The sequence below is a fragment of the Hipposideros armiger genome, unplaced genomic scaffold (genome assembly GCF_001890085.2).
Source record: "Hipposideros armiger isolate ML-2016 unplaced genomic scaffold, ASM189008v1 scaffold_92, whole genome shotgun sequence".
In the NCBI taxonomy this organism is placed as follows: domain Eukaryota; kingdom Metazoa; phylum Chordata; class Mammalia; order Chiroptera; family Hipposideridae; genus Hipposideros; species Hipposideros armiger.
In genome coordinates this window covers 1,540,581-1,560,399 of record NW_017731442.1, presented here as the reverse complement: position 1 = coordinate 1,560,399, position 19,819 = coordinate 1,540,581, and the positions used below count along the sequence as shown (strand labels likewise).

Here is a 19,819-nt window from a genome sequence, read left to right as displayed (position 1 = left end):
CCCACTGCAGCAGGGGCTGCAGCCTACGCTGTCACCAGTGACTCACGGCAGCCCAGCTGCAGGTTAAGCTATTGTTCACCATCTTAGCTGTAGAGGGCGCAGCATCACTGGCCCTCATGTGGGATCCGAACTGGGGCCCTGCTGCTCAGAGCTGGTGCTCCCAAGCCAGCTCTTAACTAGTAAGCCACTTAGCCGGCCCTTTCATGCTTTTTTTTCAAAGCTTATTTCAAAGTTTTTCCATGTTTTGAATCATTTTGTTTGAATGAAATTCCAGAAATGGCATTAGCAGGTTTTCTTGCTTTCGTTTTTACAATTTTTTTACAGTTCTTGTTAAGTTACTTTATAAAAGTGTTAATTATATTACCGCTTCCAATTTTTGTAGTAATGATGCATCATTGAAGTCATTAGATTGTTTTTCTTGAGGGGCATGGCATACTTTTGATTTCCAAAATTCTTCTTCATAGGTCTGAAAGGTTTCTTGTCATTTTCTATAATTCACATGCATTTGATAATGAGATGATTAATGAGAACATAAATATTGGGAACATCTGAATCCCTGATCTCTAAGTAAGGACAATGTAATGGGTAAAATATTTTAATCATAGAAACCCCAAAATAAAAACCAAAGTCTATATACTCATAATAAAGTTTTCCTTAAAATATCTTCAGAGCTCTCATCAGGAATATTATAGAAAATTATGTTTATTATATGAAATAATCTTAGCTAAATTGCTAGGTTCACCTTAAGACAAAGTTTAATACATTCTATTCCACATACTCATAGGAGTTGAGTCTTTGACTCTACAATTTAATAGACCTCCTCAAACAGGAAGAGCTATCAAATTGTAATCAGGGCATAATGAGCAACCCAATCTTAAAATAACATAAATAATTGCTAAGAAATGTCTAGACTATGCTTCAATTTAGTCAGTCATGAAAAGCGTTTCTTAAACAATGGAATAAAATAGAGAATATAAAAGTGCTTTGTACATATTGTAGTAAGGGAAAGTATCATTTTGTGAAACTTTTTTCTCAGTTGTATGCCTGGGGCATGTGTGATTTTATTGTTGGTTGAAGTAAAAAACAGCTAAAGATGAGCATAGAAGGAAATTTATATCTCTTAATACTTACACAATAAAACAAGAAAGATCTAAAATTAGTGATCTCAGCTTTCACTGTAAGCTAAAAAAAGAGTAAATTAAATTTGGGGTAAGTACAGGATGAAATGAATAATGATGAGTAGAAATCAATACAATTAATAGTGGATGGAAAAGATGTATAAAACCAAAATCTGGTTCTTTGAAAAGACCAGTAAAATTGCTAACCTTTAACCTATATTGACAAATAGAAAAGGGGGAAAAAAGACATAAATTACCAATATCGGGAATGAAAGAGCGAAACTACATATATCGAAAGGATAATAAGGGGCTGCTATGAACAATTCTAGGCCTACAAATTGAACAACTTAGTTGAAATAGAAAAATTCATTGAAAAACACAAATTACCAAAATTGACTCAAGAAGAAATAGAAACATGAATAGCCCTAAATCAACTAAACAAATTGAATTCATAATTTAAAACCTTCCTTAAAGCAAACTTTGTATTCAGATAACTTTACTAGTGAATTTCTATCTAAGAGCAATAATACCAATTCTTCCATGGAAATAAAAAAGGAGGGGTAACTTCACAACTCATTCTGTGAGGCCAGCATTACCCTGATACCAAAACCAGACAATGACACCGCAAGAAAACTATAGACCAATATCCCTCATGAACATAAATGCAAAAGTCCTTAACAAAATATTAGCAAAGAGAATCCAGAAACATAAAAAGTATAATATATAATGACCAAGTGGAGTTTATCCCAGGAATGCAAGTGTGGTTTAACATGAAAATGTAATGTGTCCTATTAACAAAATAAAGGAGGGCCAGCCAAGTGGCGTGTTGGTTAAGAGCTGGCTTGGGACACCAGCTCTGAGCAGCAGGGCCCCAGTTCAGATCCCACACAAGGGCCAGTGACACTGCCCTCTATAGCTAAGATGGTGAACAACAGCTCTACCTGGAGCTGGGCTGCCATGAGTCCGCCAGCGATGGCATAGGCTGCAGCACCTGCTGCAGTGGGCTGCCATAAGCTACCGTGTGTGGCTGGCAGCCAGCATGAGCGGCCAGCAGCCGGTGTGAGCTGCCAAGAGCCACCGTGAGCAGCCGTCCAGAGGCCGGCGACCGATCTGCCTCACCCTGGAAGAGTACAATGATAATACCAACATGGGCCAGTGAAGCAACATCCTCCACAACTAGACTGAAGAGCAACTTGTCTGTTCCCCTTTCCCCGATACCCCAGCGCTGTTCCCCTCCCTCAATTCCCCAATAAAATCTTTTAAAAATAAAAAAATAAAGGAGAAAGACCATATCATTATCTCAATAGCTACCAAAAAATTTTTTTTGACAGTTATACATCCCTTCATGGTTAAAAATAAACAAAAACTCTCAGCAAACTAGGATTAGCAGGGGACTTCCTCTACCTAACAAAGGTCTTTGAAAAACAACAACAGCAAACCTATTATTGACACCAAAGGCACAGGCAACAAAAGAAAAAATAGATTAATTGAACTTCTTGAAAATTTGTGCCTCAAAATAATAAAAAGACAACCCACAGAATGGGAGACTATATTTGCATATTATATATTTGATAAGGGATTCATATCCACTATATATAGAGAACTCCTGCAATTCAACAACAAAAAAACAACTTCATTAAAAAATGAGCAATGAGCTTGAACAGACTTTTGTCCAAAGAAGATACACAAATGGCAAATAAGCACATGAAAAGATTATTGACATCACTAATCATCAGAGAAATGTAAATCAAAACTACAGTGAGATGCCACCTCATGCCCATTAAGATGTCTATTAACAACAAAAAACAAAACAACAACAAAATAAGTGTTGGCGAGAATGTAGAGAAATTGGAATCTCTGTGCACTGTTTGTGGGAACATAAAATGGTGCAGCTGCTGGAAAACAGTATGATGGTCTCTCAAAAAATTAAAAATAGAATTACCATATCATCTAGCAATTCCACCCACATATACACTTCCAAAGAACTAAAAACAGAGTCTTGAAGAGATATTTGTACCCCATGTTTATAGCAGCATTATTCACAATAGCTAAAACATGGAAGCAATCCAAGTGTCCGTTGATGTTTGAATAGATAAGCAAAATGTATAGTCATACAATGGAATATTATTCAACCTTAAAAAGGAAGGAAGCTCTGAGCAACAGCGGTTCAATGCCCAGCCTGAGCTGAGCTGCTGCTGAGCTGCCAACAGGTGGCAGGATGGCTCAGTTGAAAAAAAAAAAAAAAGGAAATTCTGACACATGCTACAACATGGATGAAACCTGAGGACATTATGCTAAGTGAAATAATCCAGTCACAAAAAAACAAATATGAGATACTTAAAGTAGTTAAAATCATAGAGACAAAAAGTAGAATAGTGGTTGCCAGGGACTGAGAGGAGGAAGGAATGGGGAGTTATTGTTTAATGATTATACAGTTTCAGGTTTGCAAGATGAAAAGAATTCTGAAGATTAATTGTGGTGAGTTTGCAGAATAATATGAATATACTTAATACCCATGAACTGTACGTGTAAAAATGAATGAGATGGTAAATTCTATATTACATGTATTTTACCACATTTTTTTTAAATTGGGAAAAAACTATTACTAACATCACATTTATAATGGTGAAAGTGTTTTCCCCATGTGATTGAGAACAAAGAAAGGATATTTATTCTCACTACTTCAATTCAGAATTGTACTGTATGTGCTAACTAGTGGAATAAGGCAAGAAAAATAAACAAAAGCATATAGATTAGAAATTTTAAAAGTAAATTTGTATTTTTACATGACACGATCATGTGCATATAAAATCCTAAGGAATCTACAAAAATCTACTAGAACCCATAAGTGATTTAGCAATGTCACAGGATACACTGTCAATATACAAAAATATAAGTATACCAAAAATACCAGCAATGAACAATCAGAAACTGAATTTTTTTTTAAAGATTTTTTTAATTGGGGAATTGGGGGATGGGAACAGCGCTGGGGAATTGGGGTAAGGGGAACAGACAAGTTGCTGTCCCTTTGTTCTTCAGTCTAGTTGTGGAGGACGTTGATTGACTGGCCCAAGTTGGCACCATCATTGCGCTCTTCCCGGGCGAGGCANTTTGTTTTTAAGATTTTATTGGGGAATTGGGGAAGGGGAACAGCCAAGTTGTTGTCCTTTAATCTTAGTTGTGGAGGACGCAGCTAGCTCAGCTCCAAGTCCAGTCGCCATCCAGCTGCCTGTTGGCAGCTCGTGGCCACTCAGCTCAAGGTGCCATGTTCAATCTTAGTTGTGGGTGGGCATAGCCTACCATCCCATGAAGGAGTCGAACCAGCAACCTTGTTGTTAGGAGCAAGTGCTCTCACCAGCTGAGCCATCCTGCCACCTGTTGGCAGCTCAGCTCGGGCGCAGCTCACTGGCCCATGTGGGAATCGAACCGGCGACCCTGTTGCTCAGAGCTTGTGCTCTTAACCAACTGAGCCACTTGGCTGGCCCTAAACTTGAAGTTTGATTTGCCTGGAGTTGGTATACTTTCTTAGGGTGAAAGGAAGGCAGCCTGTACCTTTTTTTATATTGAATACTTCCAGGTTTCTCACATTCTTTTTGGTACAATAACCAATAAACCTGTTTTGGCGTTAGGTTCTTAATTGGGTCAGCGTAGGAATAAATTGGAGTATGTCTGGATTGCTAGGTGTAGAGTTTGGAAATCTGTAATTTGACTTTTACAGGCCTCTTATTACTGATGTGCTTAGGGGAAACATAGGGACAGTCTATGATTAGGAACATCCTTGTCTGCACCAGCTGATTCTATTATGAGTTCCACTGAAAGGAGAGCTGTGCCCTTCCAAACTCCAGAGCCCAGATCTAGTCTAAGGTGTAGATGATGGTGACAGGCCCAAGAGCAGTCAGCTCAGCCCTGTATTTGCTGTGTCTCGCTTTGTCCATACTTTAGAAGGTCACTTGGGGCCAGGGTGGTTTCTGGTTCATCTTGGGTGAATGCATCTTCAGGTTGAGCCCAGAATGTGGTTAATTAAGTTTACTTTGGTAAGATCATTAATTCCTATAAAATTCCTGGAATTGATTTAGCTTTATGGAACCATTCAGTTACCCCACGCAACATATATACATACAGGCTACAAAGAAAAATGTAATATTCTTCATATTTTAAAATACGATTCTTCTTTAATTTTGTACGTTTTGTGACTATACTTAAAAAGATCTATAGGAAGGTATTGGACCTTTCCTGTGCCACCAAATGTGGTAGCCACTAGCCATATATGGCTATTTAAATTTAAAATTAAATTAAGTAAAATTAAATAAAATTTAAAATTCAGTGCCTCAGTTGCACTTGCTATATTTTCAGTAATAAAAAGTCCCATGTGCCTGTTGGCTACCAAATTGAACATCAAAGATATAAAACATTTCCGTCATTTCAGAAAAGTCTCTTGGACCGGGCTGTTTGAGAAGTACTTTCACTCCCAGAATTAAATAAGCCTTTGGGTTCCATTACAGTATTTTGTTAGGGAAACACTTTTAGTCCTGGAACTGCATTTTTGTTTCACATCCGCATCTAGCCTGGAGTGCCTATCTAAATTCCATGTGCAATCAGATCCTGCCGTGAAATTCTCTGTACTTTGCTAGATAGAGTGTAAAAATCCCTGGATTATTCAAGCCCTGTTGCTAGTGCTGTGTGCCATTACTCACATTTCTTGTCTAAAATTGCCCAGTATTTTGGGAAATGCTGGATTCTTGTCCCATACCATTGTTGAGTTCTTTTCTTACTGTGTGATTTTTCTGGTCGAGAACTCATAAACCATAGTGCCTGCTTTCCCAAACTCTTGGGGTTTTGCTTCAGTCTACACTAATTTTCTGCATCCCACTCAGGCCTGACATTTCTGATCTGACCTTTCTGTACATGACGTACAATTAGATATTCTTACAAGTAATCTGACCTTTTGAGTTTGGGAATTAGAAAATGGAGATAAATGACCCCTGAACAAAAATACAACACTGAGATTTTTTGCTTCTTGGTCCATTCAGTGTTCTTTCAACTATAGTATGAAAAATCACTGTAGCAGCTGTTGCCTCTAATCTGGCTGTAGGCTTGATAAATCCCAACCTGACACAATAGAGTTTTAATGCTGTATTGGTGTCTCATTGTTTTGACACAAGGCAAGTGCCAGCAGCAAACTGAGATGAGGCCTAGGAAAACTAGGGAGCTTGGGGGTGAATAGCCAGGTATACTTATCAAAAAGGCATTTACACTGTATTATAAAAGTAAAATAAATGCCTTACAGAAAATGTAGAAATAAAGAGAAAAAGATACTCAACTATAATCCCACATTATACAACATTTCCTAGCATTTTGGCATTTTTCTTTCAATTGTCTCTCTCATTCTCTCCCTCCAAACACATACATTCTTGAAACATAGTCCCAACCATACAGGAAATACACTTGTATTGTGCTTTCTATATCATGTATTTTTCAATGTTATAATCCTAGCAGCCAACATTTTAAATAGATGTTTCATTTTAAAATTCATATGCTCTTAAATAGGATTTTGGAAAATAAGAAAAAAATTACTCTTATTTCTCTAACCTGACAGAAAAAGCACGTAACAGTTTTGTTAATTCCAGTGTTTATGCATAGTTTTTTCCCCTACATGGTTGTAGTCATACACATGTGTATATATCCTACCTTATGAATGTTTTCCTATACTGTTATACAACCTTTGTAAAAATTTTTAATGACTGCATAATATTTCTAAGAGGATGCAGTATGGTTTATTTAACTGTACTTTTGTATTTTGAGGTTGTTTCCAATTCTTTATTTCATGCTTTTTTTTTTTTTAAAGATTTTATTGGGGAATTGAGGGAGGGGAACAGCATTGGGGAATCAGGGAAGGGGAACAGACAAGTTGCTGTCCTTTTTGTTCTTCAGTCTAGTTGTGAAGGACGTCGCTTCACTGGCTCATGTTGGTATTGTGATCATTGCTCTCTTCCTGGCTGAGGCAGATCGGTANCATATGTGGGATCCGAACCAGGGCCCTCTGGCATCCCAAGCCAGTTCTTAACCAACGCGCCACTCGGCCGACCCAAGAAAAAATTTTAAATGGTGACTATGACCACTACTTTAATATTTTTTGAAGCTGTTAGCCAATGGAATTCTTTTTAAAGATTAATTATAAAAATTGAACAGGAGGAATTGGAATTATGACATTCCTATGATACAATTAAATACTGAAGAGAATCAACTGAAAGAGACAACCAAAAAGACAATTTAATAAATGGGTACAAATATATTAGGTTGTCGGAAAAGTCATGACATATTTTTTCTATGTTTTTCGTTGTAAAAATGAATCATGACTTTTCCGACAACCCAATAACATAAAAATTAATAGCTTTCATATATCCATACACAAAGCTAGAAAATATAATGGAAGACAACATCAGTTTATAATTGTAGCAAAAAGATTACCTAGAAATAAGTCTAACAAGAAATTTGGAATATAGAGATGAAGAAAACATTAAAATATTACTCAATGACATAAAAGAGAACTTGAATTGGAACACAAGTATTTTTATCTATCTAAATTAACTTTTGACTTTAACTCTATTCCAAGAAAAATATTAACACCAGCATTATTTTGGCAAACTCTGATTATAGAGTTTATAGAGATCAAAAAACATAAATACGTCCTGTCAGATATTAAAACATATTATAAATCTACACTAAATAAAAACAGTTTGTGACTGGTATAGTGTAGGCAGATCAGTGGAACAGAGTAGAGAACCCAGAAATAGATCCAATATATATCTGCCAGTACGGTTGTGATAAAGGTAGAATTTCCTATCAATGAGAAAAGATAATTATTCAGTAAATAGTATTAGACAATTGACTGACAATTGTGGAGGAGGAGAATTAGAGCTGCTAGATTGCTATCTCTTTCATTACCCCAAAACAGCCCCTCTGGATCAAGTATTTATGTACAAAATAGAATTATAAAATTATTGGAAAAAACAGAATAAAAGAAAATGATCTCACAGTAGGGAATGCTTTTAGCCTCCCCAACTTTATTGAGGAATAATTGACAAAATTAATTGTATATATTTAAAGTTTACATCTTGTTGATACATATACATTTGTGAAATGATTACCAAGATCAAGATAATTAACACTTCCTTCACCTCACATAGCTACGCATAACTTTTTATTGTATGTGGTGAGAATGCTTAAGATCTACTCTCAGCAACTTTCAAGTATATAGTACCAAATTGTTAACTATAGTAACCATACTGTACATATCCTCAGAACTTATCCTTATAACTGAAAGTTTGTACCCTTTGACTTGCATCTTACCATTTCCCCCTTCCCCAAACCCCTGATAATCACCACTCTACTCTGTTTCTATAAAATCAGCTGTTTTTTTAAGATTCCACATACAAGTGATATCATACAGTATCTGTTTTTCTCTGTCTGGCTTATTTCACTTAGCATAATTTCCTTTGGATATGGTAGTTCTATTTTTAATTCTTTTGAGGAAGTGCCATACTGTTTTCCATAATGGCTGTACCAATTTATATCCCACCAACACTGCATAAGAGTTCCCGTTTCTTCACCTCCTTGCCAACACTTATCTCTTATCTTTTTGATGATAGCCATCCTAACAGTTGTGAGGTGATATCTCATTGTGGTTTTGTTTTGCATTTCCCTGATGATTAGTGTTGTCGAGCATCTTTTCATGTACCTATTGGCCATTTGAATGTCTTTAGAAAAATGTCTATTCAGGTCCTTTGCTCATTTTTTAATTGGATTATTTGTTCTGTTGCTATTGAGTTGTATGAGGGAATGATTTTTCTGTGCGACACAGAGATACTCAGAACTCTTAAAAGATTAAACAATTTGACTTTAAAATTTTTGTATGGTGAAAGCACTGTGAACAAAGTCAAAATGCAAGCAACCTAGGAAATATTGTCTCATGTAACAAAGAGGACACTTTTTTAATGTATTTATATTGTTGTAGTTATGTAATCACAGTTGAAAAGGGAGACTAACTTTTCACTGTATAATCTTGATACACACACACGCAAAACTGGATTCAAAATATTTGTTACTCGAAAAATAGTACTACTATAATTTCAGACACTAGAGGGTACTATGAGAACACGTTTGACTAGAATCTTGCTTGCCAAATACTGTTAAGTGTAGCAGAAGTGATTTTAAGGACATATTCAGAAGTTTTGTTATAGCAGACTTGTGTTCATTTTCTTTTCTTAGCCTACATGTTTGGAGCTTCCAGGGGAATTGCTTCAACTCAAAGACTTCCAGAAGCAGCGCAGAGAGAGAGCTACAAAAGAATACAGGATGAATGCACAGGGACTCCTAGTAAGGACAGAGCTACATCCAAAGAAATCAGAGCCAGCAGGAAAAGAGGGAAAAGTAAGAGGTTTCTTACTTTGTGAAAATTCTAGGCCAAATAAAGCTCCAAGTTTTACATCTCACAAGGATGTAAATTGGCTGAAAGAACAAGCTAAGAGTAAACAAAGTACAAATCCTCCACATTTACTTCCCATGAAGGAAGAAGCCAGTGAGGATTCCACTAACCAAATCATTTGTCCTGAGTCAGAGGGGTCGGAGGACCCGAAAATAAATCAAAAAGGACACTTTAAGATACCCAAACAGGTGTTTCAGACAAGTTTGTCTTTGAAAGAGGAGCTAGAACAGTTACTGATGGAGAACAAGGAAGATTTAAAAAGCACCAAACAAGATGTTTCAGTGTCTCCTTCTCTTTCTCAGGGAACCAGAGTGTCTCCAAGTGACAACTTGCCTCCTTTTAGAAAAGCTGTACTTTCTACACTTCCTCCCTGTCCAGCCTTGGAGAAGATTTCCTGGATGAATCCATCTTCAGTTCTGCCTTAGAGATTGGCAATTTGTTGAGGCTACAAAGGTTGTTCATTTTCCCTGTTATCAGGGCCTTCCTCAGTGCTTAAATTTCTCATGTTGTAAATTTAGTTATGGCTCAGTCATGGGCTTCGGGGAAAATTATATCCTCTTGCTTATTTCTACATTCCTGGAATTTGATGAAGATGGGAATGGATAAGTTAAATAATAGAAGTAAATATTCTGATTAGGTCACTTGGTAGAAATGTTCCCAGTGGCCAGAGTGAATTATTTCTCATAATTTGGATTTAGAGGATTTGAAGAAGGGAAAATCTTTGGGCTCAGTATCTGGAAGAATCTATGCTTTTAAAATTTGGTTGTGTTTTGGTTTGAAGGGGGTTGGTAAAACTCTTAGCCATAAGTTTAAAAATAATTGGTACTTCACAATTTATTAATGTTCTTTTCCTTTTTAAAATATTACCTTTAATTTGTAAATTATACTTCAACAAAGCTAAAAAATATTAACTTTGTTTTTGAATGTTTTGTTTCTCATGTCGTAGACAAACAATAAATAGTTCATGTTATTATAGGAATCAATATCGCAGTTTTAATTTTTTTAGTCCATTTACTTTTAGAAGATTTTGTCCATTTTTCTAACAAAGCAAGGGCTTCTTTTTACAATGTTTATTATGTAAACTTAAAGGTTTTTGTTTATTTGATTTTTTGTTTTTAATTGGGGAATTGGGGGAGGGGAACAGTGNACAGCTCAACCTGGAGCTGGGCTGCCATGAGTCGCTGGTGACGGTGTAGGCTGCAGCCCCTGCTGTAGTGGGTTGCCATGGGCTGCAGTGGGTTGCCATGGGCTACTGTGTGTAGCCAGCAGCCAGCATGAGTGGCCAGCAGCCGCAGTGAGCGGCCGTCCAGAAGCCGGCGACTGATCTGCCTCGCATGGGAAGAGAGCAATGATGGTGCCAACTTGGGCCAGTGAAGCAACATCCTCCACAATTAGAGCGAAGAACAAAAGGATAGCAACTTGTCTGTTCCCCTTCCCCCAATTCCCCAATGAAAATCTTTAAAAAAAAAAAAAGAATTGTAAGAAGAAGAAGGAGAAGGAAGAAAAAGTATGCAGCAGAAGACAGTTTGTGGCTCACAAAATATTTACTGAAACATTTTCTATTTGGCTCCATACATTAAAAGTTTGCAGGCTGCTGGTATAAACCATTCTCACTTCAGAATACTGATACAGAATCCTAAATAAAATACTAGCATTTTGGGGGCCAGCCTATTGGCTCAGTTTGGTTAAGCGTTGGCTTAAGGGCACGAGCTCTGAGCAACAGGGCTGCCGGTTCAACTCCCACATGGGCCAGTGACCCTGCACCCCAGTTGAACTGTCGCTGAGCTGCCAACAGGTGGCAGTGTGGCTCAGCTGGTGTAACAACAAGATTGCGTGTTCTATGGTGGGCTACATCCACCTGCAACTAAGACTAAACTCAGCACCCTGAGCTGAGCTGCCGCCAGGATGGCTCACTGGATAGAGCATGTGCTCTTAACAACAAGGCTGCTGGTCCGACTCCCGCATGGGATGGTGGTTACACCCACCCGCAACTAATATTGAACACATCACCTTGTGCTCATAGGCCACGAGCTGCCGACAGGCAGCCAGATGGCGACTGGCGCCCTCCACAATGAAGATTGAAGAACAACAACTTGGCTGGTCCACTCCCCCAATTCCCCAACATTGTTCCCCTCCCCCAATTCCCTAATAAAATTGTTTTTAAATACATAAATAAAATAAATATATATATAAATAAAATAAAATACTAGCATTTTTGGTATGAACCGTACTTAGATATATTATACTTTTCTTTTAATGTATCACTGGATTCTAGTTGCAAACATGGTTCAATGTTAGGAAATTCTCCATCTTACTAGAACCAAGAAAGTCTTATGATTACCTCCTAAATGCTGAAAAAAAAGTATTTTATAACTTTTTGTATTTTGCTGTCACTGTTTAACAAAAGTACAACATAAAAATCCTTGCATACCTTGTTCGATTGGAGAATTTTAATATATTTTATTTATCATTGTAAAACCCAGGACAATTTTATAACTCCTTTGTATTTTGCTCTCACTGTTTAATGTTGGAAAAAATTGATTTTTCTGTTTACATTGCTGATTAAATTTGCAATAGATAAACTTTAACATGAGAAAACATGGATCTCAAGAAAGAAGACTACATAATGTTTTATTGGGAACACTAAAAGCATTCCCATTAATATCAAGCAAAAAAATTTTTTTTTAAAGATTTTATTGGGGAATTGGGGGAGGGGAACAGCGCTGGGGAATCAGGGAAGGGGAACAGACAAGTTGCTATCTTTTTGTTCTTCAGTCTAGTTGTGGAGGATGTTGCTTCACTGGCCCAAGCTGGCACCATCATTGCGCTCTTCCTGGGCAAGGCACATCAGTCACTGGCCTCTGGACAGCCGCTCACTGCAGCTGCTCACGCTGGCTGCTGGCTACACACGGTAGCCCATGGCAACCCACTGCAGCAGGGGCTGCAGCCTACACCATCACCACTACTCAGGGCAGCCTAGCTCCAGTTTGAGCTGTTGTTCAGCATCTTAGCTGTAGAGGGCAGTGTCACTGGCCCNGCCCAGCTCCAGGTTGAGCTGTTGTTCAGCATCTTAGCTGTAGAGGGCAGTGTCACTGGCCCTCATATGTGGGATCCAAACCAGGGCCTTCTGGCATCCCAAGCCAGCTCTTAACCAACGCGCCACTCGGCCAGCCCGAAACTGAATTTTTTAAAGTACTATTAACAATAATGTCCAAAAACATGATATTTTAAGGATACATTTCATAACACATGTGCAAGACCTGTGTATTGAAAACTACAAAATATTGCTGAGAGAAATTTTAAAAGATGTAAATAAATGGAGAACATACCACAGAAGGCTCAGTATTGTTAAGATGTCAGTTATTCCCAAATTGATCTATAGATTTAACAGTTGAAATCCAAGCAGGCTTTTAGGTAGAAATTGACAAGTTGATTCCAAAATTTGTGTGGAAATGCAAAGGACTTAGATTCTCTAAAACAATTTAGAAAAGGAAGAATAAAGTTGGAGGTTTTTTTACTACCTGATTTAAAGACTTCAAAGCATCAGTAATCAAAACAGTGTGGTATTGGTATAAGTAGTCATGAAATCAATGGAACAGAATATTGAGCCCAGAACAAGATCCACACATATAAGGCCATTTTTAAATTTTTGACAAAAGTGCCAAGATAATTTCAATGAGAGAAAAACTGTCTTTTTAACAAATGGTTACAGAATAACTAGGTATACATATGGAAAACAATGAAGCCATTCTTTATCTCACACTATACAAAAAATTAACTCAAAATGAATAATAGACCTATATGTAAAAGCAAAAACTATAAAAAATTTCAAAGGAAACATAGGGAAAATTTTCCATGACACTGAACTAGACAAACATTTCTTAGGATACAAAAAGCACAAACCATAAAGGAAAAAAAAACCTGAATTGTGTATCATCAAAATCTAAAAGATTTGTTCCTTGAAAGATATTTCAAAGAAAATGAAAATAACAAGCCACAGACTGGGAGAAAATATTTGCCACACATATATTCTGACTAAGGATTTGTATCCAGTATATATAAAGAAATTTTATTACTAAATGAGACAGTTCAATTTAAAAATGGGCAAGCATATGAACAAGAAACTAAGATGATCAGACTATATATCACAAAAGAAGATATAAGAATGGCCAGTAAGCACATGAAATGATGTTCAGTACTATTCATTATCAGAGAATACAAACTAAAACCTCAGTGAGATCCCACCACACGCTCACTCAAGTGGACATTTAAAAGACCAACACCAACCAAACATAACTTGAGAATGTGGAGCAACTGGAACTCTCATATTGTTGATGGAAGTGTAAAATGGTACAACCACTTTGGAAAAAGTCTTGACTATTTCTTAAAAGTTCAATATTCATTTACCATACGATCCAGAAATTCAACTCCTAGGTTTATATACATCAATAAAGTTTTTTTTTTTTTTTTTTTAGTTAAAAGAAAGACTGACAATATCAAGTGTTGTAGGAGGTGGAGCAACCAGAACTATAAAATATACAACCACTTTAGAAGACAGTGTGTCAGGGGCTGGCCGAGTGGCTCAGTTGGTTAAGAGCTCGCTCAAGAATTTGAGCTCTGAGCAACAGCGGTTCGAGTCCAGCCCAAGCTGAGCAGCCGCTGAGCTGCCAACAGGTAGCAGGATGGCTCAGCTAAAAAAAAAAAAATAGAAGACAGTGTGTCAATTTCTTTTGAAGTTATCAGCCCACAATCCATTCCTAGCGATTTATTGCAAGATTAATGAAAGCACATATCTATACAAAGACTTGGACAAAAATTGATGGCTTTATTGCTGCAAGTCCTAAACTGGAATCCAAATTTCTAATAGGCAAATGGGTAAATAGTGGAATATCCATAAAGTGGATTAGTACTCAGCAATAAAAAGGGACAAACTATGATGCACATAACGTGAATAACTCTCAAAAAATATTTCTGAGCAAAATAAGCCAGATGCAAAAGAGCATATACATACTGCATGATTTTATTATATGAAACTCCAGTAAAAACAAAACTAATTGATGGTGAGTGAAAGCAGACCAGTGATTGCCTAGGGCTACTGACCGGAGTTGGAGCTTGACTGCAGAGGGGCCCGTGGGAATTTTTTCAAGCAATATGAATGGTCTATATCTTGATTATGGTGGTAGTTACACCAATGTATACATTCAGCAAAATTCATTGAACTGTACATGCATTTTATTGTGCATAAACTATGCCTCTAATGGGTATAGGGGAAATAATCATTAGGGTTACAGCATTTTGTTAAATTATATCAATGAACAGAGGAAGCAAATATGTGTTGCTAATATAGTCAGGTAAAATTTAAACAAAATTTTAAAAGAAACAGTAATACAGGCACATGGTTATAAAATAAACAGTACAGGGCTGGCTGAGTGGCGCGATGGTTAAGAACTGGCCTGGGACGCCAGAGGGCCCCGGTTCGGATCCCACGTATGAGGTCCAGTGACACTGCCCTCCACAGCTAAGATGCTGAACAACAGCTCAACCTGGAGCTGGGCTGCCATGAGTCGCCGGCGATGGCTAGGCTGCAGCCCCTGTGGCAGTGGGTTGCCATGGGCTACCGTATGTACCCAGCAGCCAGCGTGAGGGGCCGGCAGCCGCAGTGAGTGGCCGTCCAGAAGCCGGCAACTGATCTGCCTCGCCCGGGAAGAGCGCAATGATGGTGCCAACTTGGGCCAGTAAAGCAACATTCTCCACAACTAGACTGAAGAACAAAATGACAGCAACTTGTCTGTTCCCCTTCCCCCAATTCCCCAGCTCTGTTCCTTTCCCCCCAATTCCCCAATTTAAAAAAAAACTAAAATAAATAGTACAGAAGTACTTATAATGAAAATAAATATCACCCTGCCTCATTCTATCTCAACCTCAGTAATTTCCCCAGAGGCACCCATTTTTACTATTTTAATTCCACCTCCCTTGTTTTTCCTCAGTGAACTAGAGTGTAAACTGGTAGATACGAAGAGTTGATGAAAGGCATTTAATTGTGATATAAACCAGAAGGGCCAGTAACTTAAGCGAAGGCTGCTGATCTCACCACATTGCAACAGTAGCCTCTCTGATTTGTATGAGATAGTTCCACATTCTGGAGTTTTCAAATTCCCCAAAGTACATTCTTGTTTATAATTTGAAAGCCACCTGATGGCAAACCATGAATGTTTTAAATAAGAGGCTTTGTAATGGAAACAAATGCTAATGAAAACATTCCTTAGGAAGGGCCCAAACAGCAAATTCCAGGAATGAGGGAAAGAAGGGAAAAGAAGCTCTGTTAGTTATTGTGTAATTTGCTGGAATGCCATCCATAGTTTGCTTTTTGAGAAACCATTGAAATAGCAAGCCTTGATACCAGAAAGAAAACTCTTCCTCAGTTCTTATTTCTGAGAAGGCAAGCTTTAAAAGAGAGAACACTGTACTGTGGCTGTAAAGCTGCATGAATGCAGTGTCTCACATAGTAGGTTCCTTTTGTGCATTTGTTAGCAACTATTTTGGAGTGCCTTTTTGGACCCAGGCACTGGCTAGACTGGCTTGGGGAATCAGAGATAAAAAGACACAGTCCCTATTCTTAAAGAAGTTAAGAGTCTAGTGGGAGACATGTACCAAAAATTAAAATTGAAACAATAGTTATGTTCAGGGTGTACCAGTGCATTGGTTGGGGTGGGGAGTGGGACAGGGAAGGCAGAGGCTACCCTTGGAGAGGACATAGCACTTGCCCTGGAACTGAGGTGTCTGTCAGTGGGCTTCTTAAGAGATAGGGTAATGGTGCATTTTGGGTAAGAGTACTATAAGACGTTTACTTATCACCAGAGAGGAAAACGTATAGCATGTGATGGTGAGAGGTAAGACTGGGAAATAGGGCCCATGTGCGTGTTACGGTTTTTTGGTCTAAAGCAAAAGAACTAATTTGGTTAATGTAAACAAAAAGAGAATTTATTGGAAAGATGAGTAGCTCACAAAGTTAACGGGAAAGCTGAACTAGGCTTGGAAATAGGATCGAGGGCAGCTGCAGAACTCTAGGCAGCACGAACTACTCAATTGTGAAGAGTGAGGGAGCCCAATACATTTTTTTCCATCCCTGCACAGTTTGACTCAGGATTCGAAATCCTGAGAGAGTGTGATTGACCTTATATTATGGACCCACCCATCTAGGGCGCTCTGATTTGTTGTCCTACCAACACTGCCCACAATGGGGAAAAGGCAATTCCCAAAAGAAATCTAAGTGCACTGCCAAAACAAGGGGAAATCAAGGACATATGCCTTGTTGAGTTTAGGTGTTATCCTATAGACTCTAGAAAACCATTGAAGAATTATGAATAAGAAACTAAGATGATCAGAAATGTAGATTTTAAATCATCTTGGTTTAAACTGGAGGATGAATTGAAATGGGGGCAAGAATGGTATGAAGGGAACTTGGATAAAAACTTGGCTTTCATTCAGGTGGGAGATGGTGAATGCTTGAATTTGATAGGAATACAGAAGTTGCTAGGATGGAGAGGAATACACATATGAAAGATATTTAATCTGTTACGTACTATAATCTCTCTCTTTTACCGTCATTTAGTCTTAGTTCTACAAGGAACAATATAATTAAGGTGTACCACTGGTTCTTATGCACATGTCAATGATTCTGTAGTCATTTTATTTGTCTGAACTTCTTCCTCTAGTATTGAGTTGTCGGAAAAGTCATGACGCATTTTTCTGGTTTTGCAAAAATGTGTCATGACTTTTTCGACAACCCAATAGATTCATTAGCAGGGCCTCATGGGGCAATATTTCCTGAGTTCTTGCATGATATAAAAATTTATCTGTGCCCTTTAGAGGACAGTTTTGCCAGATATAAAATTCTCAATTCATATTTCCTTTCCTTGGGTACCTTAAACAGGCTATTCCATTTTTTTCTGTAATAAATGTTGCTATTAAAATCTAAATATACTAATCTGATTTTATTTCTAATTTAATGTCATGTGGTGTTTTTGTCTAGCTGTCCAATGTATTTTTTTTCTTTTCCTTTTAAAGATTTTATTGGGGAATTTGGGGAGGGGAACAGTGTTGTGGAATCGAAGGGGAACAGACAAGTTGCTGTCCTCTTGTTCTTCAGTCTAGTTGTGGAGGACGCTGCTTCACTGGCCCATGTGACCATTGCGCTCTTCCTGGGTGAGGCAGATTAGTCGCCGGCCATTGGATGACCACTCACAGTGGTTCACAGCAGCTCACTCTGGCTGTGGGCCACTCACGCTGGCTGCCTACCACTCATGGTAGCATATGGCAGCCCACTGCAGCAGGGGCTGCAGCCTACACCATTGCCGGCGACTCGTGGCAGCTCAGCTCCAGGTGGAGCTGTTGTTCACCATCTTAGCTGTAGAGGGCACAGCCTCACTGGCCCATGTGGGATCCGAACCGGAGGCCCTACTGCTCAGAGCTCACACTCCCAAGCCAACTCTTAACCAACGAGCCATTCGGCAGGCCCTTTTTTTCTTTTTCTTTAAAGCCAAATAATTTTAGTAGATTATATCTTGGTGTTGGTCATTCTGGATTACCATTTTCAAGATACATTTTTTCAACATGTAGTTTTAATTTTGTTTTTTAAATTTAGGAAAGTTTTCTTGATTTATATTTTTAGTACTTATTCTCTTCTCTTGCTTCATTTTTATTTTTTTAGGACTTCTATTATCTATGTGTTAGATTATTTTTTTTCCTGTCTTCTACATTTGCCACTTTCTCTCAAATTCTTTAATTTTCTTCAGTTTTATTTATTCAAAGAATGCTCTTCCTTTTCATCTTCTTTTTCTTAATATATGACTTGCGTTTATTTGCTCTTATGTTCATTCTAGTTTAGTTTTTAATTAAAATTTTTTTTTTAATTTGTACTTCTATTCTTTTTTGGGTTCTGTCACCTCATTTCCGAATATTTCTAATTCTGACTTATATTCTTTCATATCTTGAATAATATTCTTAATGCCTTTTAGCTTTTTATGCAATAGTATATTAGTATGTAAATCTGTATTTTTTTCCTATAGTGTTTCTTTCCAGCATGATTTAATTGGGATGTTAGTCTGTTCCTTATTCTCTCTCTCTCTCTCTCTCTTTTTCTTTATAATAAACTTGTATGGGATTTTTGAGTAGCGCACTTTTCTGTTGCCCATATTTATGTGAAATTAGTTTCTCTAAAATTTTGGAAGGAAGCTTGGTTCAGTTGTCTTTTTTTAAACTTCACAGAGCTCCCTCTTTTGTTGTTTTTGTATAGCGTTAAAATGAGAGTGGTTTGCTTCCTGAGATTTCCTGACTCTATTTTCCTGCTCCACTTGTATCTGGACTTTGTCTTTCCTTCTTTGTTGTCCCTGCCCTGCTCATTTTTTATTCCATTTCCAGCAGTTCTTTCCCAGTGTGGGACCCTGTCCTGGAAAGGAGCCATGGTTGGTTATCTTCCAGAGTATAGTGTCTAGACTGCTCCAGCCTCTATAGACCTTCATACTGGGAGATCCTTACACTTACTTGCTATTGGAGTGGGCAAAACCCTCACCACTTTCTAGTGATGCCTGTTGGCTCTTTTAGAGTTTTCTTCTTAGGGCTGTCAAATGCCCCATTGTTTCCCTTTGCTTTTTTCCCTTACATGGATGCCAATAGCTCTGGTTAGTTTGTCCCTACCTGCTTGTAATTTCAGGTTTATGGGATACTGTGTTACCTAGTTTTGTTGTAAATACTGTTCAAGGATTTTGGGTTTTGCTATCTAATTATTGTGTTTTTCTGGGGGAATTTGGGAAGATCTAAAAACTATGCCACTGCAACCATCACTGCCATCTTCCCAGAATCTTGGTATATGCTTTTATTTTCACTGAAAGGTCTAGTACTGTGGCTTCCTTCTTGGGTGCACTCTCTTTCTCTCAGATCACTTGTTCTGAGGAAAGTCAGCTGCCATGTCAGGAGAACACTCAGGTATCCCTGTGGAGAGGTGAACCTGGAAAAGAACTGAGGCCTTTAGACAACATCCTGTGAGGAACTGTGTCCTGCCAACAATCACGAGTGATTTTGGAAGTGCATCTTCCCCAGTCAAACCTGCAGATGACTGTAGGCCCAGCCAACAGCTTGACTGCAATCTCATGAGAGACTCTGAACAAGAACTACCCAGCTAAACTGATCCTGGATTCCTGACCCTCAGAAACTGTGA

At 38.0% G+C, this 19,819-nt stretch overlaps 1 protein-coding gene across 5 annotated transcripts in view; it reads left to right on the top strand.

Moving 5' to 3' along the window:
- Positions 1 to 10,588, top strand: part of EXD1 (exonuclease 3'-5' domain containing 1) — a 42,286-nt gene extending 31,698 nt beyond the window's left edge. For all 5 annotated transcript variants that reach the window (XM_019644996.1, XM_019644998.1, XM_019644997.1 and 2 more), the window contains one exon: positions 9,387 to 10,588. In XM_019644996.1, the coding sequence (XP_019500541.1) occupies positions 9,387 to 10,028 (642 nt within the window). In that variant the 3' untranslated portion in view covers positions 10,029 to 10,588. The remainder of the gene's footprint in view (positions 1 to 9,386) is intronic.
- Positions 10,589 to 19,819: the final 9,231 nt, after the last annotated feature.